The sequence below is a fragment of the Gavia stellata genome, chromosome 16 (assembly GCF_030936135.1).
Source record: "Gavia stellata isolate bGavSte3 chromosome 16, bGavSte3.hap2, whole genome shotgun sequence".
NCBI classification, from domain to species: Eukaryota; Metazoa; Chordata; class Aves; order Gaviiformes; family Gaviidae; genus Gavia; species Gavia stellata.
In genome coordinates, this window is record NC_082609.1 from 17,899,530 (window position 1) to 17,921,708 (window position 22,179).

At 36.3% G+C, this 22,179-nt stretch overlaps 1 protein-coding gene across 1 annotated transcript in view; it reads left to right on the top strand.

Moving 5' to 3' along the window:
* Positions 1-22,179, top strand: part of DOCK2 (dedicator of cytokinesis 2) — a 205,649-nt gene that overhangs the window by 153,182 nt on the left and 30,288 nt on the right. The window contains exons 32-36 of the mRNA XM_059825590.1: positions 1,916-2,016; positions 2,117-2,175; positions 6,060-6,208; positions 15,550-15,635; positions 21,453-21,609. Of these exons, the coding sequence (XP_059681573.1) occupies positions 1,916-2,016; positions 2,117-2,175; positions 6,060-6,208; positions 15,550-15,635; positions 21,453-21,609 (552 nt within the window). The remainder of the gene's footprint in view (positions 1-1,915; positions 2,017-2,116; positions 2,176-6,059; positions 6,209-15,549; positions 15,636-21,452; positions 21,610-22,179) is intronic.

The following is a 22,179-nucleotide window of genomic DNA, read 5'->3' on the forward strand; positions in this document are numbered from 1 at the left end:
AGAGACTACTTTGCCTCACGGGGTTTTAAAGTTAGTTTTGGTAGTTGAAAGCTTGCAAGTCCTTAATTTGAATATGCTATTGAAATGCAAAGAATCGTATGTTTTCAGCCATCATAGGGTAGTCTGAGGACAAAAGGAAATGTATTTTATGAATAAGGATATTGAGTCTTTAGGGTGTGTCTCTGACAAAGGTGGCATTGAACTTGGAATTATTAAGTGAATAAATAGACCATTAACTGTAGTAATAAGGCTTCACTTTTCTCCCCATAATCTAGAACCATTTAAGAAATTTTCTGTTTTACTAGTCTAAGTGACATGTGCAAAGTGTATTCCCTACACATCAATAAATACAGCTTCTCAAGGGACTGGAAACTCTAAATTGGTCAAATGAATCTTTTAAAATCTGTGATAAGGGGGGAAAATAGGACTTTCAGGGTATAAATAACATTTATTCTGGGGAAAAATGCTCTGAGTTAGTATGTACTATTAGTATACTCTCAAAGATTAGATATGAACATAATTTAAATGTTTGTGTTAAGGGGAAAAATAAGCTGCTGCCTTACTAGTGCTCATATTCACATGTAGTTTTTAATAAGGCTGTGATTGGTTTGGGTGAATTCAGAGCATCTTTGAATGGTGTAATAATGTAAGAGATTAATAACTGTCTCCAGTGAAATGCTACTTGAGTCTGTGTAGCTGCACCGGGGATAACTATGCTCTCTGGACTGTAAATACTTTAAGACAGAAACAGCCCTCCTAAGGCCTTTTGAATGAGCAAGTCTGCTAAGGAGAGCTTTAGTTGGGCCTCGAAGGGAGGAATAAATTAAATGCAGGATCTTCTTCACTTTATAGAGGACGTTTGAGAATTTTATTTATTATAGGAAATGTCTGTATTTTTGTGTGTGTTCTTGTGTGTTGGTCTCTGTCTTTCCTGATTATTTGTGCACAAGAGAGTTTTCCAAGTTATAAAGGACAGAGGTCACTGAAGTTTTTGATGAAACATTATATTTCTAGGCTATTCAGTGGGGGTTCCCAGCCTAGGGTTGTATTTCACCATATAAAATTAAGAGCTCTGTAATAATACTACATGTTTTGTTTCCATCCTTTAAATTACCACTGAATGCATTTACTATTGCCTTTCTACTGTCTCACTGATACCTACCACGCATATTTTTAGACGCAGCTACGATTTTAAAAGAAGAGTCTAAAGCCATTGCTGACTGCTTTGAAGCTTCAGAAAATAGTATTTACTTCCTTAAATTTGTGTTTCCTAGTGAAGTTTCTTTTTTCCCTTTCAATCTCTAGCATGTGTGAGAAGTATTTCATTTTGATTGTCTGGAGAACAAGTAATTTGCTTTCAGAAAGGAAAGGTTTTTCTTCTAGTTCAAGTACATGACTCAGTACTAATAGTAGTTATTTAGGGCTGTATTTTGTCCTTATTTCTTGTAGAGAGCTCTTAACAAAATATATGGGAATTTCACACAAATCGTTGTTGAATTAGAATCCAGAGAGAAGAGAGTAGATGCTTTTTGAAGTAGTTCTCAAATACGGTGTAATTACATTGGATGCCTTTAGCTCCGAGTTGTTAAGATTCGCTGGCGTGTAATGGATTTCACTAGTCCTGCTATAGTTCATGGTTTAATGTTAGCTAATGAATCTCACATGAATCTTTTTTTAGCAATGTTTATTCAGCTGCTGTGTTATTAAGAGCAAATGTGTAGTAGTGGTTATTAAAATTCATCTTTCTTGCTTTTCTGCTAATTGCGTAATACTAATGATGTACATCTTTGCATAATATAAAAATTTCATATTGCTTGCATCATTTGGTTTCATAAATTATTCAGCATTATGCATAGTTTAATAATATTCCTGCTTTTCTCAAAACTATTGTAATTTCCTTATATTCACTTTACAGCTGTGGAACAACTATTTTCATTTGGCTGTGGCTTTTATTACCCAAGATTCACTACAGCTAGAAAACTTTTCCCATGCAAAATACAACAAAATCCAGAACAAGTAAGCAAAAATGTATACTTCAGCTTATGTCTTTAATTTTGTAGTAAAATGATGATCAAGATAATGAGAAGGATACCTGTCATGTTTCTTTTTTTTCTAGGTATGGAGATATGAGACGTTTAATTGGCTTTGCTATCCGTGACATGTGGTACAAACTTGGTGAGTAGGCAAATGAACTTAATTGCAACTGAATCCATAGCATATTGCTTGTTTCATTGAAAAATATCTGACATAAAGTGCTTTTGTAAATATTTCTGCTATTTCAACTTAAATATGTTTTCACTCCTTTGATTAAACTTGGAACTGACATGAGATACTGCTTGACTACTGCCTATTTTTTATTTCTAAGAGATCTTACAACCTTCTCTCAGATTTCCAAGATGGCTAAAATCAGATTTCAGAAACCTTATTTTGCTGAAATTGAGAATGAGATGAATTTTCCCTCAGAAGGTTACTGCGCGGTCTGAATCTGCAGTCTGAGAAATCAGTAGGCTCAGCTTTGGAATCTGTTTGGATTAAAATTCCAAAATGCTTTTACATTTGTTGTACAGCCATGTTCTGCCACTGCTCCTTTGAGAGTTCATAATAGGGGCAACAATAATCTATTGTTCTAATTAAATATATATTACAGAGGTTTTTTGAAATATACGGTGAAGGCAATTATGATGGTACCTATGATTATACTTTGAAATGCAAGCTGAATGTCAAATTTCAGACAGTTAATCAGGAAAAGACTAGATTTCATCAGTTTATTAACAGAGAGCAGGCAGAGAAAAAGGCTTTTGCAACCATTCTGCCTGTTTGACATCCCTTGACCGCAAGCCAGTTCCAGTCTTTTGTTCCTATGTGCCACTTCAGTGGAGTGCTGAGCATAAGCTAATAGCATTTTTCCCTTTTTCCTGAGGTCCTCATTCTTCTGATTCAGCAAAAATGCAGTCATTTCATCCAGGAAAACTTGTGCAATCTCTATGTATGAGAAGTTTTATATTTTAAGAATGGTGTGGAATCTTCTCAGCGCCTGCAATAAAAGAGCCTATTTTCCAGTAGTATCAATATTTTTTCATGTTATTAAAATTTTAGCCAAAATATACCCACGCTATGCAAAATCTGAAGATACTTGAATAAAACTTGAATAAAAAGGGTCACCTTCAAAAATACAAGGCAAGATTTGACGTGATTGGCTGGGGTTGTCTGGGAAGGCAGAATTTCTTCTGAACTAAGTACCAAGTAGTCATAAGCAGAATATGAAGAACGTTAAGAACTGCATAACTACTCAATTTATTGATCTCAAGGACCTGCTAGGCAAAGTAACTGTGTACAGATGAACGAGGTTTTTACGTTCTGTTCATTCTGTGAGTTGATTGAGGAATTTTCAATTTAACTTTTTAGCCAAATTTTTAAAAAGTTTTTGTTTCAATTAGACTTTGCAGGAAAGTTTCTGTTGCTAGAAGGATATTATTTTCTTTCTGTGGGCTGGTGAAGTCTCCAGTTTATGATTTGCACCAATTCCATGTTTCTCCTTTTGGTGTGTTCACATTCTACTAGTTACCTTTTCTCTCACCCCTGAGTTGGTCAAATAAGTTTTGCAGTGTGTTGTGAGCCTCTGACACAGCAATGTTGCAGGTAAAATAAGCTGTGAAAAGGCTTAATATCACCCTATACTATTACACAGGGAAGCCAACTATGATTTTCAAAATGCACTGAAAGGGAGTGTGTCTTATTAACTAAACTTATATAGAATACTTGTTTTACCTTGGAAAATTTTTGCCAAGTTCTTCTCTTAGGACATGTGAAATTTCTTTATGATCTCTATTAAACTTTCTGGTTTCCTAGTCGTACCGGCATATCCACGCTTGCCTGGAGATTTTGAACATTTTCATCACTGTGCACATACTCCTTCTAGTGATATATAACCCTTTCAATCTTTCTTATCTTAAATTTTTTCTTTTAGTATTTTTAGTAGAAAAAAAAATTTTTAATGCATCAGTATACGCTGATGTATCAAAAAGATGTAGTCAAGATTTTAAAGGATTTGATACTTGCTGATTCATTGGTGAACTCTCAAACCTGTTTTCAGCATAGTAATTAATTTTCTAGTTTAACACCATTGTTGTCCTTTTTAATACTGGTAGGTGTAAATTTGAAATTAATTGTTTTCATGTGGATTCTTGACTCTAGAGCCATTAACATCTGTTTCTTAAAATAAACTTTCAAGTTTTCATTTTACTACGAAGTACAACAAATCTTGCAGAAGCACTCTTCCACTTGTGTGTGTTTGAGATTTGCTGTTTGCATCCTATTCATGCTGAATCTGAGAGTATGTTAAAAACAGCAAACATGATGGCTTTAGAAAAATTTAAGGTCCTTTAGCAGTTTTGTCTAGCATAATGTTGAAGACCAGAGGATTGTTTTCTAATATCCAAATGCATTATTACTTTATTCAAATAATATTGTCTAACATACCCAATGGAAAAAGTGAGGCATACAGCTTGAAGTGTTTCAAACTAATATGCAATAATTCTCACTTAATAATAAATGCCCCTTCCATTTATTTTCTATAATTTTCAGGCTCCTTCTGTGGAGAAAGGAATCTGCATTCTGAAAAGCAATAGAGCATCTTAAATATAAACCACATTTGAAGGCGAGGTTGAAAGAGGCAAATGTGTGTCAAAGAATCTCATACCGTGAGCTCTTGTTCTCTGGGGCACATTATCTTCCTTTGTCCATTTCAGTCATTGTGAGGTTTAAGGAGATGTTGGTCTTGATTCCTGAAATGGAAACAACTGTTGCTGATGGCAGGATAGTCTTCAAAATTTTTTTTTTTCATTTTCTGTATTTATTTATTTATTTATAATTGTGTGCTAAGCTCTCCTGGTTTTAAGTGTAAGATTAGTCTCTTGGTCAAGCAATAGGTATTGCTGTCATTTAGCTGAAAGTTTCCCTTTTCTTCTACTCATGTAAGAGGATTGCTTGGGAGAGTGAAGATTTTTAGAGGTGAATGGATAACTACGTAATACATGAGTTTCTGTGGTTTTCAAAAATTACAGACCTGTAAGGTCTAGTACATTTAGGTATTGGAAGTTATTCAGTTGTCATAAGATTATTTTCAATCTTATTGACATTACTGATTTATCTTAATATATATTAATAATATATTAATAATGATTTTAATCAACATGAGTGGAAGAAAAATCATGTTGCATAAAACTGTTGCAGTGGTAGTTCAGTTATGCTTAGAGTTACATTAGTATGGCACCCAAATGAGAAGAAAATTAGAATCAGATTACTTTTTAGTTATGGAACAAATCTAGTCATATTTGTTTATGAGAATATTTTATCTCCTTACAAGCTTTAGGCAGTATTGACATTCTTACACAGGTCATTGGATTTTGATGGTGGTCTGCTCAACATATCACATATTTTCCTTCCTCAAGAAACAAGCAGCATTTGAAGAACATCCTGGATCCGGCTGAGTGTTTTGCAGATTTGGATGTTCGCCTGCAGCTGATTTAACAGCTGTGCTACAAGATAATTTTGTCTGGTTTTAGGAGTTGTGTAGATAGTGTTTCTATTGTTGCTTGCAATGTTTGATGCATTGGTTGGTTTGATTTCTTGGTGGCAATGTTTGATGTTATTCAGAAATGAAAGCATGTAATATTTTTCTCTTTCATAAGCTAGAAAGGTTACACTGTGTGACATTACCGTGTGGCACTCTCCTACTGATAGAATTTGGGGGATTCCTAGGTTTATTACTCCAAGTAGTTAAAAGGAGATGTCAAAAGCTGAAAAACTGAAACGTTCACTGAAAATGTCAACTCAGCTGACATATGTCCTTGTTTCTGGCATTGAATTCTGGCATCTTCGAATGAGACTATATCTGTTAACATGCTTTCAGCTTTTGAGAAGGAAAAGAGATGAGTGACAAAGTTGTAAGACTTTACCAACATAGATGGTTTAAAACCCTGCTTTAAATGATTGCATGTCCTAAATGTTTTCCTTAAAAAAAACCCCTTTCAAATACCCAATTTGCATTTCTGTTTCAGGTCAGAATAAAATTTGCTTTATTCCGGGGATGGTTGGACCCATCTTGGAAATGACTCTTATTCCAGAAGTTGAACTACGAAAAGCCACAATCCCAATTTTCTTTGACATGATGCTGTGTGAATATCAAAGGACAGGAGAATTCAAAAAGGTAATTAAAAATACCCTGTGTGGAAATTCATTAAAATGTCAAGTGGTCAGTTTATTTCTGGTAAATATTTGTTGTGTGGGCTTTTCTGCTTACAGAAAGTGAAATCCAAAATACTAAGAACAAAAGGGTGAGCTCTCATGCAAGCGAGAGCAGACTCTCCAGAGTGATTTAGTTGGACATAAGTAAAACTTTCGTCACAACAACAGCAATAAGGTGCTGGAATAGGGGCCCAGAGACGCTGCAGGAGCTTTATGAAAATTTTCAACATTTTACTGAAAAAGGTTCTGAGCGACAAGACATGACATTGAAGTCAGCCCTCGGTTAAGTAGGAGTTAGAATTTAAATGACCTCTAAGGGGTCCTTTCCAATCTAAATTTTTCATGATACCCCTTCCTTGTGACATAGATATTGATAAGCCAAAACTTCCAATTTTTAATACAGAATGTCTGACAGGAGTAGCAGTGAATAGTTAATTATATATTACCAGATTTCTCAGGAAACTCTAACTTTTCTAAATATTTATTGTGAGAAAAATAACCACTGTGAAGAACTGACATTCCTAAAATGTTTCTACAGTAATTTTGAAAAGGAAAAGTATTTTTAAATCACAAGTATTAAATATTGATGGAATAGAAATAGGGATGGCGGGATAGGACATTTGGGAATGTAATCTAAATCTCCCGCCACTGCTAGCTGTGTCTACCTGGGCAGTGAGTATCTGCCAGTTTCTTTCCTACCTGATTTTGCCATTCTCTGCAAGCTCTTTGGCCATGAACTTACCTTATTCTGTGTTTGCACGCTGCCTTTCACAGTAAATTTTAAATTGGAGATTCAGGCTTTGTAGTTACACAAATAATTAATTTAGAACAATCTGTGTAATGGTAAGTGACAGACAAAAAGTCATGATTTTAGACATTCGTAGGAAAGTAAATATAAATATGTCACTCACGTACCCAGCTATGTTTAATGCTTTAAATCACGTGGGGCATTTCTGTGTCAACTAAGTGTGGAACAAAAGAGTGGATGGAATTTCAATTTTGGTCTGTATTCCACAGTGCAAAGCTTTTGGTTCAAGGCCAAGATTAAAAACCGCTTTGCTTCTGTGCATCTGTTCCCTCCATGTCCTAATAGTCCTGTGTTTGCCATCTTAAAAATATTTTCCTGCTCTTGGCTTATACTTCATCTCTTGGGAGAGGTGCGCAGATCTGTACAGACCAAAAATCCTGAAAACTCATCAGTCATACTGACCGATTAACAAGAACAGCTTAGGAGCCTGGAAGATGCTAGACACTTAGGTGACCCTTAAATCACTTCTTATGCAAATATAAATAAGTTTCAGGTGATATTTTTTCAGTGCTGAGGAACAAGGACATTCATTTTATTGCCGCTTAAAAATAAGAGATAATTTTTACCAGATGGCACTAAAACTATCTCATAATTGAGCAGTTGAGTTTCATTAGATTCTAGTGTTCTGCTTTAGAAATTGCAAGCATTTACTGGTCAAGAACTGTGGTTTTTATTCTCTCCTTTCCTTTGGATGAGGTAATGAAGATAAATTTCTTAAACGTGAATCTGTAAGTTTGGCAATTCTGTTAAGTTTTTTAAAGAAATAGATTTTAAAGGAAAGGCACAGTAAGTTTTACTACTTAAAATTGTTACCATCTTAATTAGAAAAGGCAAAGAAATAATATGAATGGAAAATTATTTGATGAACACACACGTATATTCTAACTTTTTCTAGTGGAAAATTTTCATATACAAATTGGCGTTTAGAATTATAAAGGATATTTTCTTAAAGGTTTAGTATAAAATTTTGAGAATGATAACATGTTATTTCAAGACTGCCTTAGGCACTCAGGAGCCAGATTGACATTCAATTAAAACATAATTTTGCTGAGCTTTAAGAATAAATAATTAATTTCTGATCTAATCCTCTCTCATGAGAGAGGGGAAAAAAGCACAGAGACATCTTTACTAGGTGAGTCTGTGCCGGCACTGGAACTAGAGTTTGTCTGGTACCTGCCACATGATTCAATAAACTTTACCAAAAAGATTGATTTTGTTAACTTGACGTGGTACTGTGCTGAGACGTTGGTGTGGTAGTGCTCCTTTCTGGGTGGACGTACATGTTATGTTGGTGTTAGCTCAAGAGGCTGTGTCCTGCTTTATGCATACAATATATGTGCAGTAAGGATATAAAGTTATTCGGCTTCTATTCACCCAGAAGAAATGTTATATAAGCTTGTAATTTTAACTCTAATTAAAAATGTAGGGAGGAAGCCTTTAATATCTACTAATTTTAGCCATCAAGGCTCTGCCTATCATTAGCTCAGAGAGCTAAGAATCTTGGAAAGGCAATTTATCCAACATGTCCAGCATCTGTGGATAGTATTAGTCCTGCAAATATATCCCCTTCTCCTTCAAATATAAAGGGAAGCTAGTTGCCTATGTGTTGGACACATGATGTTAAAAGAATCCCATCATCCAAATGTTGGTAACCCATCTTCCTTTGAAAGATCAGGTTGTACATTTTGTTAAGACTTCCCAAAGAAAGATACAACATGAAGCAACCTAGTACTATTTGTTCTAAGCAATAATCTGAGGCCAAAAGCTAGAAAAGACTTATTTAAAAAAACAAAAACCAAACTTAAAAAAAAAAAAAAAATTAGCTTTTTGCAGAGTAGATTAAAATATTGACATAAACAAGGATTCAAATTATGTCAAGGATTTAACTTGGCTTAGGAAAGATTAATTCATCTGTGTTTCTATTTTTGTTCAAATTAGTCATTCTGTTTGTGTTTGGTATTTTCAGTTTGTTGTTTCTTATTGGTTCCACCAATTGCTGAAGCCATCTGGGGAAGTTTTCTAGCTTTGCTTTCCTTCCTGACTGCTGTTGGACTGTGTCAGAAAAAAGTGCTGACCCATGGTGTGTTCTTGGGCTTACATAGCTATGGGTAGGGTCAGAGGATAGATGTTTATTCTTAGTGAACCTATTGGAGTCTCGTGTCTTTCTGAGCTAAGAGCTGTAAAAGGTTACTAAATGAGTGAATATAGGTGTTCTCAGCAAGCTCCTCTGGCACATGTGATTTATAATTGTTGTAAATACCCATATTTCTTACTCTCAGTTCATGAAATTTTATTATGTGTAAGGATTTCAGAAGGATGTGAAATCATCTCATTAGCAGAAACCAAGCTTGTATGGCTTGGTGGTTCAGACAGATCCACACAGAAAAAAAGGAGATGTTTTGTGGTTTGGTATTGAAGTGTGTTCAGAGATACGGAGATTTCTTGGACCTATTAGATAGATAAGCAAGTGGTTTTAAAGCCAAATTGGTGCCAATGACAATTAGGCACACTCTACTTAAGTTAGAGGAGAAATACCCTTTCCAGGGCTTAATTTTGACAGAGACACATTAAAACTTCATTCTGTATTTCTGCCAGTTTCTTTATTTATTTTTGTTCAAGCAACTGGCTTTTTGCAGCTTGTTGAGAAACTGCAGGAAAGATGCTTAGGAAGAAGTTTTTTTGTTCAGATCCAGCATCTGTGAAATTATTGCCTCCTAGAGAAGTAATCAATTCTCTACCTGCTGAATAAGTACTAGGAAGGATTTAAGGGGCAGATGATATTTAACTGGTGCTTGACTTGCACTGTACTCACAGATTTCTGTCTTACTGCAGTAAGTCCACGGACTTCAGCTCTAGAAAATGACTGGTTTGAATGTTTTTGCTTAATATTGCCTTGTCCTGAAACTGCCGTGTACCTATGTTACCTATGTTACTAATACACATATATACACTAATACACATACTACTTACACATAGAAATTAATTCTGAGCCCTGTAAACTTCTTTTTCAGCCTGGACCAGCCAGAGTAATTTTTCTTCTGTTTCTCTATATTTCAATGATAGCTCTTTGTTCTCTAGTATTGTTATAGTATGTACCATTCCACTGGTAATCTTTAATTTCTATACTAATTACAGAGAAAGAGCTAATATTAGAGCAGCAAAACCTGCAAGTAACAGGAATAAGAATTGTTCTGGATCACAGAGTATTGGTACTCCTAAAAAACCAAAATTCTTTGTGGCCTCTAAAGAAAAAATGAAGTTCCCTCTTATTTGACACTCCTATAATAAAAATAAGTAAGAAATAGTACTCATGTAGTAGTTCTTTCTTTCTACTCAAATCAGAAAATGGGATTGCTGTTTCTACTGAACAATTTATAGTTTTCTCTGAGAACATTATGGGAAGTAGTTCCTAAATGGAGACTCTGAGATCTGAAGTCATTAAGTATTTTGAGGAGCAGTGTAGAGCCTATTCAGTATGCCACAAAGATGAAATATTTACTGCCAACTTTGTTGAAATAGTGGATGACTACATGCTGCTCAGTTCTGCTGGAATTAGTCCTATACTGCTATTAATATTTCTCATATGCATACTATATAGGTTTGCAAATTCACATTCGTCAATGACCTTTTATATGTAGGCATCTCACTGATAATAAATAGCAACGTATTTTCTCAATTTTCCCCTTCATTCAGGCAGCAGAATATTTTAACCATTCTGTGTCCATTTAAAACAGTGCTATTAACGTTTTCATGAACGTTACTTTCCTACTCAGTCATCTTAAAATACACTATACCTGGTGCTGAGCTGGCGAAGTTGCCTGTCTATGTCATTGTATAGTGTGTACACAATTTGTATCCAAGTTCTTGTGTATCAGATCGACCCCCTGTGAAGTGTTTAAATATTTCTATTTGAAGCATATCTGTCTGGTGCTGCATTATAAGCATAAGAACAATTTTGGTTTCGTGCATTTACAGATGTGGTTTTGTTGTTTTGACTTGATCTGACACATATGAAGTGATTGAAATTGCTCCTTCCTCCCTGCCCCCTTCTAGAGAAAAGAGGACTGTATCTGTATTGCCTAATTTTCTACACCTAGTTTTTTGCTTTTTGTGTGATGAGCGTAGAAGTTAGGCCACTCAAGAGACTGCTTCAAAGCTCCTTGAAAGAAGCAATGGCCCACTTCAGTCTTCTGTCTAAAGACCAGTTTGCAATATCGGGATGGCCCAGTAGATCTGAGGTTGGATGCACAGCTTCCTGCCGTCTTTGATGAATGCTGGTTGAGTAATCCTGCTAGTTCTTCTGTCTCAGTATGGAGTTGTACTCGTTGCTGTGAGAAAGTGAAACCTGGGAAATTCTACAGTGAATGGGTAGCAAGCACGTAACGTCTGTCAGTTATCTTACAACTTTAAATTTTAATAGAATGTGGATTTTTTTTTTGGGGGGGGGGCGGGGGCACAGGGGTTGCTCCCAGGGATAGATCTAATGATGTTTAAATAGAGATTTTTATATATTACGTAGCTTATAAACCTGTTTCTTTAAGAAGCTGTTTTAATGTAATTGCACTTACTGATCTTAGGGGCAAAATAATTTGATTGGTTTATATTCTGGAATAACTTAGGTCTTTGACATTTGCTGGTCCTGTTTGGCTGAATCTCAGGATAAAAATGAAGGATACCAAATATTCTGGAGAAAACGGGCGTTGCTTGGCCTTCGTTCTTGAAAAATGCTGAGTAATTTTGACGGGTAGAGAGTTTTAATCATGACTTACTTGAAGGAAGTACATGTAGTAACATGTTGTCAGTTAGAATGTCATGTTCTCTACAACTGAAGGAATTGTCCCTTCCAAAACATTAGTCTGAAGATACGCGTCACCTGCTTGGTGGTCTAAGGGGAAGAATTATTTTGTTATATGTAGCCTTGGGCTTGACTTCTTCAGCTCAGGGCTGAACTTTTTGATGAGGATATAATTAAATAAGGAAAAGTATCTTGCATTGCAGTTATCTGATAGTACCGCATACAAAATACTATAGCAATTCTTTCTACCATGAAAGTTTTCCAGTTCTCCGATGGGATGATCTGGATCCTAGTCTGCCAAAGCTCTCAATTACACAGAAACACTCCAGGGAGAAAACAGAATTATTCATATACTGAAGATTGTGTGAATTTTTGTGAGAAAGAAAAACGTGACAATTTGCTGTGTCTGTATAGTAGTGACTTCTGTCATTTTTACAGTGCTTTTAATAATTATAGCTATGTAAATCAACACCGCTTTATTTCAGTGTAGATCTCCTAGTTTTCTAATGCTTTTTTTGGCCTCTTGATGTGTTAATGGCTTGTCTAGAACCTTGTGGTAGATCTTTCCCACCGCCTCTTGAAAACACTATGCCAAGGTTTCTTTTATCTGAAGCTAGATCTTATCAGGATACAGATTTTTCTTTAACACCTGGAAAAGTCTCTTTTAGACTTGCTTCCTGCTTTTCTCAAATGTCGTCTTATCTGCCCTTATCTGTCTTCTTATCTGCGCTCTTCTGCATGCGTCTTTCACTGGGATGTGTGCTTACTCTCAAGAGCACGAGCAATCTTTCATTTTCAGTACGTCTCTAGTTGACTCAGGGCAATAGAACAGACAACATGAACAAGCAGTCTTTCCTTTCTGATACCTCACCACACTGTATGTAACAATGTGAAACATTCAGTATATATGAATACATATTTATGTATCTATGAAACTAATTTTGCCACTTACCTAATTTTGTCATTTATTCATATGATACTCAAAGATTTTAGTAGAAATCTTGGGGTTAGGGGATTGAGACGTGTTGTGACTGCATAAAGAGGACGTTGGCAGCCACATTAGAAAAGTTTAGAAAAGTGTTGGCATTAAAAACTTGTAATTCTCTAACTGTGTAGATTCTTTACAAATTTAGATCAAGTTGTTTTCTCATATGATGCTATCTGAACATGATAGAATTGGTTGGATAAGAATGAAGAATTACTATAGCTGCACTGAGACTTTGAGATTCATGTGTCACACTTCCTCTCAGAGGGCATGCCCAAATGAAATGGAAGCCTAGTGAAAGGGTTTGTCCAGGCTTCCAGCAGTGCTAAAAGCCCAAACTGTGAATCAAGCTGATGAATCTTGGAACGCTTTTATAAATTCTAGGGTTTTCATATAACAAGCCAAAAAGAGCTGTCAAAGAACGAGGAATGAAAGACAATTATCAGGCAAGAGGCTTAGAAGCAATGAAGGTATTCAGTAAAGGCTAAGGGCAGAACAAGGTCAAACTGACTTAGGTAACCAACGAGTAGAAAAGGTATTCCCTGTGGGGTTACAGCTAGAGGCTGGTTAACAGAAGAATGGCTCTGCCTTGAAGGGGATTTCCATTGGTGGTGTACCTATATTTGTGCTGAGTTTCCAACCTGCAGGTGCAAAAAGATTCCTACTTCTTCACAATGTAATATTTGAAGCTTGGGAAGAATTATGCTAATGGGCTGGCTGCTTTTTAGTGATTTTTTTTAAAACATCTTAAAACCTGCAGCATTTTAATATTAATATTTATTTCTGCTAAGCTTATTGAATTAAATTATTTTCTGCCACGCAATATTTTTATATTACATTAATTTTAATTAGTTTTCTGTTTTCCAAGCTTGATATATCAGTTAGGTTATTTTAAAACACTTTATTTTTGAACACTTTTTTGTTTGTTTCAGATCTTGTCTGAAGGACAATAGGCTAGTACACCCAGTAATTTGTTTCAAAATGCCTGGGTCTACACTGGAAAACATGAATGGGGGTATATTTTCCTTGGAACCCTCTCCCAGTAAATTGCCAATTGACTTAAGTTACTTCCCCCCCCCCCCCCCCCCCCCCCCCCCCCCGGTATTTTTCATTTTATATTGAGGAAAAAAACCACAAAAAACCCAACTAATCTTTCTTAAGAGTAAGATACATAAATATCAACTATTTGAGGACATTTTTCAAACATGCAGATCTTAATGCTTTAAGGTGCTTGGAAAGCGGGGGGAGGAAAACCCAAACAAACCCTATGCACATATTGTAGTTTCTACAGTTCTAATTTCCCAGATCTGAATGCAGTGTGTGTAATATATGGTAAAGGTATTGCAAAACTAATTACAAATTCTGATCTAAACATGTTAGATTGGAGTAACCCTTTCAAAATGATAAAGCAGTTTCCTATGTATAACGTATTGCAAAGGCTTTGAAATGACAAATTACAATTGTATATTTATATTGCAATAACACAATAACCATTGAAAGAGGCTTTCTATAATTAAGGTATGATCCTGCAAAGTGCTGGATTAAAATATAATCCACCATGTACTTCCATTTCTTTAAGAGGTAATGGTATATTACTATGGTATATTAATGGTATATTACCTCAAAATTCTCCAGAGATGTTGCTGGAGTTTATTACAATTTAAAGCTGTCGAGCTGTTGTCATTGACAAGTTGCATGCATATTTGTAACAACAATTTCACAGGTTAGCATTAGTTTCCCAGATAACTTCTTCTTTACGTGTGCAACAAACTTTGCAAATAGGCTTTATCTTTTTCTGAACATTGTGAGATACTGTTCCCTGGCTTAATTATGTAAAACTACCTGAAGAGTGTATTTGAGATTGTTACAGGGTGTAACAGGAAGGATAAGTAAATAATATAGATAAGATCTCCAGATACCCAGCTTCAAGAAATTATTCTAGGAGTGACGGAGCCCAGTAGTTAGGTTGAAGTTTCAAGGGCGACTGCAGACTGGGATATAATGCTTCTCTGTAGGCTAAGTTGGGGATAAGAGGAAACCTAGAAGCCTTGGAGTTTTAAGAGTTGGCTGATTAGTGATAGCTAACAAGGTATGACCAGTGGAGAAATATTAACAGGTTTTCTCTCTTTGTACGCACACAGGCTGCATAGATTCTTTTTCAATTCAGAGAGGGGAAGAAGGTACTTTTTGACCCTACAAGTAGAGAAATAAGGCTGCTGATGGCTCCAAACCAAGCGGTGTCATAACTGTAAAGTAAAGTCGAAGAAATGATACAGTAGAGGGGAAAGAATTGTGTTTAACTACAAAAATAGCTTGTTGGCTGTCTTTGTTTATATGCCACTGTTTCCAAATTAGGGATAGACCTAACAAATAGGAATTAAATAAGTAATTGCATACTGTAGGCTTGTTCATGTTTTATCTGGGTGAAAGTCATTCTACTTACTCTGAAATCCTGCGTTTCAAATTAGAGGTGTTCTATGAAAATCCTTAATACAGACACTGTAAGCCTGTTTCCTCGGGTTATTTTATCAGTTTGCACTAAGAAACAGGTATCTGGAGATAGTCAGATGTGCATTATCCAACTGGAATCTATTCAAGCATTTAACCCTTGGGGATATGTGATATAACTATACAAAGATATTCTTCTGATGCCCTATTGAAATGTGTTTGACCTCTGGATATCTGCTCACTGATTTGATTTTTCTTTTTTATTAGTTTGAAAATGAAATAATTTTGAAGTTGGACCATGAGGTGGAAGGAGGACGAGGCGATGAACACTATATGCATTTGTTTGAGTCCATGTAAGTAGTGCATGAGAATAAATGCCTTCAGGATGTGTTTTTATCTTCTTGCTCCCACTTCTCAAGTTGGTAACCTCACTTAAAAATAAAACAGAAACTTACAGCTTTTTTTTATGAAGGGACTGGAAATAGCATACTGTTTCAGTAAACCTGGTTTGAATTGTAGTTTTGCTCATTGAAACTATTTTCCTGCCTGCTTTTCAGTATTTTGTGCTCCAGCTAAATTAGGAAGCAATTATACCTAACCTGTATTTCTCTATCCAACTTTCAAGCAAAGGTAATCAAATATCTGCCCCACTTTTTAGCCTTTCCCCATTTTTCTTTATAACCTTTCTTGTTTTTATTTCACACTAATAAGAAGAAGGTATTTTTAAAATGTCTTACTCGCTTTTCTCAATGTCTAGATTGGACTCCAAGAGATTAATCTTTGAACTTACATAAGGTGACTATCCTGGAATGAGAATATTGCAAAGTACTGTAGGTTAATAAAAGTACTTCTGTATTTCTAACAATCCCAAAGCCTGATACAGCATCTCCTTCTCTTCTTGGCTGCCCACATTCAGTTTTATTCTCAGACTTTATAGCTGTGTCTTCACTTGTGGCACTTGCGGGTGTGATATATTGGGCAGTGGTGAAATCCTTGCGCCTAGCCCTGAGAATTTGTTAAAAGCTTTGTGCCTTAGACTGTAACAACGAGGAAGCGCATCGCTCATCATACACGTTCTCAAGCATTGATAACCTAGTAGTTATTAAGCATAAAAATGCTGTAGTACTTTGTCTACATGACAAAATCGGTATAGGCTTTGTGGCACTGAGACTGTATGTTTTTACTTTCTCAAAGCCTGCTACCTTGTATGTGTTGTATTTTTGTGCAGGGGGTACCAATCTTTGCCAAGTCACATCCCTCACCAGTCGAAGCAGGAACTCTTTGTGCATACCACAATGGAAAAAAAGTCTACTTTCAATGAAAACGTCATTTGTAAAAAAGAATGCATTATATAATTAAATAAGAATATATTCTAATTAAATACTACAATTTAAAAGAAACATCATTGAAATAAAGCATTATTTAAATGTTTGCTATGATAGATTAATTTCTGTGCTATGAGGAGGCAGATAAAATATAGAGAGGCAGACTTGACTTGAAAAAAGTCAAAGTCCTGACGCTTTTTAAGCACTATAAAACTACTCTTTGAAACTGATACACTGGCAAGGACAGATGAAGTTTTAAAAATGTCTCTTTCACTTCCTAACATGCAATGACTATGTAAACTGAGAGCAATAAAGTAATTTTTCAATTTTGAATGTTTACTGTTTGGCTTCAAGTCTTAGGATAGCTAAGAGGTGACGCAGAGATGTTCAGGCTAGCTCTTGGTTTGAACAAAAACAGGCCTGCAAGTACATAGTTTTCTTAATCGCACCGGTGCAAAGCCTAAACCGTGATGCCTGCCTGAACTGTCACTACAGTTCTTCATCTCCAATGCTGGGGAATCAGCTGAGACAGTGGACATTTATTGCAATGCTAAACTTTCCTTGCTGCTAGTAAGTTTTTTTCCAAATATCCATACTAAGTCTTCCTTGCCTCAGTTTAAGCCCCTTTTTTTCTTGTTTTACCCACAGGGGACATAAAGAATCATTTATTCTGTTTCTCTTTGCAGCAGCTTTTAACAAATTTGAAAGTTGCTGTCAAGTTTCCTGCAGTCTTCTCTTTAGGGTAAACAACACCAGTATTTCAGTTTATCATATGCAATGTTTTCTGGACATTCCTACAATGTCTACATCTGTTTTGAAATACTACATTGCCTTAAAGCTGGAGAGAGTACTCAAACAGTGACTTTATCAATGCAAAGAGAAAAGTTTCCTTCAGATCTTGTGTATGAGACTCTTTGAAGTTTACTCTTTCTGAGCCGTGTAACATTGCTTGTCTTGTTCGCAGTTTACTCTTGCATTCAAATATTTTTCTAGAGAACTGGTACCTATCCCGTTAAACCCCATCTTTCAGCAGTGCAGTTAAGTAGTCTTATCAAACATACTACACAGCATTTGATCTTCCTGCCTTTCCAAGGTACCCTTCTTTCTTTGACATATCTGGTTTTTTCCCCTTGATACTCTCCCATGTTCTATAAGACTTCAAGTTCAAGGTTTCCACACTTCTAAAGATGTCATTTCATATTATCTTCAGATACTGTTTTTTGTTCCATCCTTGAAGTTGTTTAATGATGCCTGTAGAGGGATGGTTGAAGCAGAGGCTGGTGACTTGTCTGTGGCAGGACCCTGTTCTCTTCTCTCTGTTGTTTTTATTTGTTTTGTTTTGGTTTTTTTTTAATCTTCCTACCTTCACACCTTTCAAAGCAGGGATTTCAAGCCTCTATCCCCAACTCCCTGTTCCAACTGGACAGAGACCCAGTTAAATTGGGCTCTGGATTTATTATTTGGTCATAATTACACCAACTAATTTCCTGCAACTGTCCGCATTCCTGCATGATTCCAGTTGCCACCTGAATGCAGATATTTAGCACTAGTCAATGACTGTCTTGTGTGTTGATGCTCACCTCTGTAACCAACACTTACTTACCCTCACTGGTTGGTTGCTGGGAACTTCCCCATGCCCAATAAACTAGATAGGATCAGCAGAACTCTCATCATTGCCTTGCAGTTGTCCGTAGGCCTCGATGTTAGCATGTACCGTGGCAGGGTTGTGATCTGTGCTAATGAATGCTCTCCCAGACAACACCAAGGAAGAACTAGGATAGTACGGAACAGACGGGAAGGTGTTCCCAATAGGCAGAATAGACAAGGCTACCCTGTTTTGGGAAATGGAGGAGAATCTAGTTATAGAATACAAGTTGTGCTATGCCACTTTTCCTCAGGCTCAGAAAATGAATTCTGGCGTGCTTTAGTTACTGATATATGCACAATGGAAAAGAGCATTTGGAAGCTTTCCAGTTCCTCATCATTGCAGTGGCCCATGTTATGCAGTTGTTTTCTCGAGCTTTATTGAAAATATTTTTTATTTTAAAACTTCTATGTTTTTTCAAACTCTGTTTAAAATTTCAAAGGTTTCTTGCTCCCTCCTGGGGGGAAAAAAAAAAATCTTCTAAAGTTTTGTAGGTCCTCTTTATTGGAATTATTATATAAAGCTGAGCAAGACAATGTTTTAAATCTTTCCTCATGAGACAGGTATTCCTCTCTCCTGTTCATTTTGTAGTTCTCTCCTATATGTACTCCAGTTCATCTTTCTTTAGTAACTGGGGTTATATACTCTATCCTGGATGAGATCTAGCAATAGCTTGTGGTTTATGTCAATGTTTTTCTACTTGTATTGGAAAGAAATGTGGTGCCTTGGTGACTCATGTTCATTTCACAGTCAAGTAATGTTCACAGGTCTGCCTTGTTTGCTGTCACTCCAAGTGAACCTATGGCAAAAATTCATAATAGTCACTTAAATGGTGACGGTACTTTCCTTCGTTAGCATCTTACCCTGTTTCTCATACTTACATATGTAAAATAACCCCATTTTTCCTGTACAGTATTTCAGTCTCCTATATGATTCTGAGGCTTTCTTACTTTCTTTTCCACAAATAACATTTAACGTGCTCTAGCCTATTCTGTCGGTTGTCAACTCTTCAGACCCTTTAGTATTTAACATTCCATTTGCAACACGTTTAAGGTCATAAGCTATGTTTCAATAATTTCTTTAAATATTTCAGTTATTGTTTCAGACTAGTCAGACAACAGCAATTAAACTATTCCGGTTTTATCTGTTGGCCTCTGTCACATCTTGTACAATATAAATGTTTTTTCAGATGTGCATGTACACACTCCCTCTGTCTCAGCAAAATAACTCTGTTGGATCTGTACGATCAAAGGAATAAACATGAGGTGCTGGTTTTACTTTGCTTGAGTTAAACTTCGAGGCCAGGTACTTTGCTGAGGGTCCCATTCTCGGCCAAAGTTTCAAGGATTTGTTTGCAGTTGAAGTTAATACAAATATGTATTTTCTGAAGAAAGTTTAAATCATTCTAAGGAGTAAAAAATTATTTTTGTAATTTATTAAAACTTAATACTTTATAGTGAAAGTTAAAAAAAATAGTGTACTTAAAGATTAATAATAAATTATGAAATGTATTTGTATATAAATTGAGTGCTGTTAATGACATACTAAGAGGTCAGAAATTAATGATAATGTGTCATTGAAAGTGCTCAGCTCAAGCACACAGCGTAGTTTCAGGGATAATTTTGCAATTGCTAGTTTGTTTTTACTATTTTCCTGTAAGAATACATGGTGATTTTTAGATGTTATTAATTGAATATGCCAAATATACATGTAATTACTTTGTGCATTGTGGTGGGTTGACCTTGGCTGGACGCCAGGTGCCCACCAAACCGCTCTATCACTCCCCCTCCTCAGTAGGACAGTGGGGGGGAGAGAAAATAAGATGGAAAAGAACTCGCGGGTCAAGACAAAGGCAGTTTAATAAAGCGAAAGCCGCATGCGGAAGCAAAGGAAAACAAAAGATTTATTCGCTACTTCCCATCAGCAGGCTATGTCCAGCCACTTCCCGGGAAGCAGGGCTGCAGTACGCGTAGGGGTTGCTCTGGAAGACAAACATCATAATAACGAATGCCCCCACCCCCCCCCCCCCCCCACTTTCTCTTAGCTTTTATTGCTGAGTAGATGCCATACGGTATGGAATGTGCCTTTGGGCAGTTTGGGTCAGCTGTCCTGGCGGTGTCCCCTCCCAACATCTTGCCCACCCCCAGCCTCCTGGTGAGGGGGGAATGGCGGAGAGACAGCCTCGGTGCCGTGGAGCACTGGTCAGCAGTACCCACAGCACTGGAGTGTTATCAACGCCTTTCTAACTACCGATACAAAGCACGGCACTATGAGGGCTGCTATGGGGAAAATAAACTCCATCTCAGCCAGACCCAATACATCCATATATAAATATATATGTGAATATGTGTGTGTGTGTGTATATATTAAAATAATGCAGTTTGTCAGGGAGAATCCCAATGGAAAACCAGAATGCTAAGGAGAGCAAACAAGCTCTTAAGCAAAGAAAGAAGATAATCCTTAACAAGATGCTGGTAATCATTTCATCTTGTTTAAACAGTTAAGCATTGCGAACAAAGCTATGATAGCAATGTGAAATAACTACTCCTAAACCACTTCAGCACTTTATAGGAACAGCATATGCTAATATTTTGTTAATGTAAATTGGAGTCTGCTGATCATGTATAAAACTCACTTTCCCATGTTTTTATCAAAAGAAAACTAACTGCTTTTATTAATCTGCAGAAAACTTATTGTTTGGTTTTTCTTATTTCTCAAGGGCAAATTGCTCTGGTGAGGTCTTGTTCATTAATATCTTTTTTGACTTAAAATTGTAATTTATGTTAGTTTGAACTTTCTACTCACACGTAACTGTACAAAGAGAAGGAAAAAATTGTTGCATTTTATGTTGCGCAATAACAGAGGAAAGGAAGGTCTAATATTTATTGCAGTCATGTGGCATCCCAGAGACTTGAGTTTGTTATACCATGAATGCAGGATGCTCCGTTCTGAAATTGTGGGTATGACCTTGAATTTGAAGTCATTTTCAGAAAGGAAAAGTAAATGTCATTTTTTTTCTTTTGCTTTATAGCTCATCTATCTTCTGCATATCTAAATTACCAACCCACAAAGGGAATTTCCAGTGCATTCTGCAGTTACTTTAGCCCTAATTCAGTATTTGCCTTCAGTTCCAAACAGGTTTTCAGCTGATGGGCCACTAAGTTTCACAGTATTGTAAAAACATTTTTTTGTCTTTGCAGTCTTACAGAGTGTGCGTGTCAGTATCCCTGCATTTTTAGCTTGGTTGAAAGTTTTGTCAGTCTAGTTAAAGGCCTCTTGGAGAAACTGCTGGATTACCGAACTGTGATGAGTGATGAAAGCAAGGACAATCGCATGAGCTGCACTGTGAACTTACTGGTATGTTCTCTCTTGGAATTCTTGTGTGAGAATGGGGAAGAGCTTTAGAATCCATTTACTAAAGATGAAGTTAAATCTTCTTGGGGACAGGAGTGGTTGACAATGCTCAGTAGTGATTTAAACTCTGAGGCCAGAGATTTTTATATCTATTTGCATGGATATATGCACAAACCTGAAAGCAATGTCCACTCAGTTGTTTGGATTTGCTTGTATGTTTTATCCACTTTGATTTTGCGGATAAATAAGGAAGTCTACTCTCCATAGACCTTTACCTTTTGCTAGGCTTAACGTAACAGTGGGCTTTTGCCAGAGTCAAATTTTGCGTGAAGAGCTAACCCACTTGCTGCTTTAGCAACCCAACAATTTAAATCCGGGGGAGAAACGTGCAAGATACAATTGCAATAAGGTGCCAAGAAGATTTGAGTCTCTGATCTGGTTCTAGGCCACCCGTCTTTTTTTTCTGTTCCTGTTTTGTAATGAGGATATGGCATACAGATTCCTCCACCAGGAAATTCCTGTAAGCTGAAAAGGAACCTTTGTCAACTTCAAAGGTTGGAAAGAGAACATGGT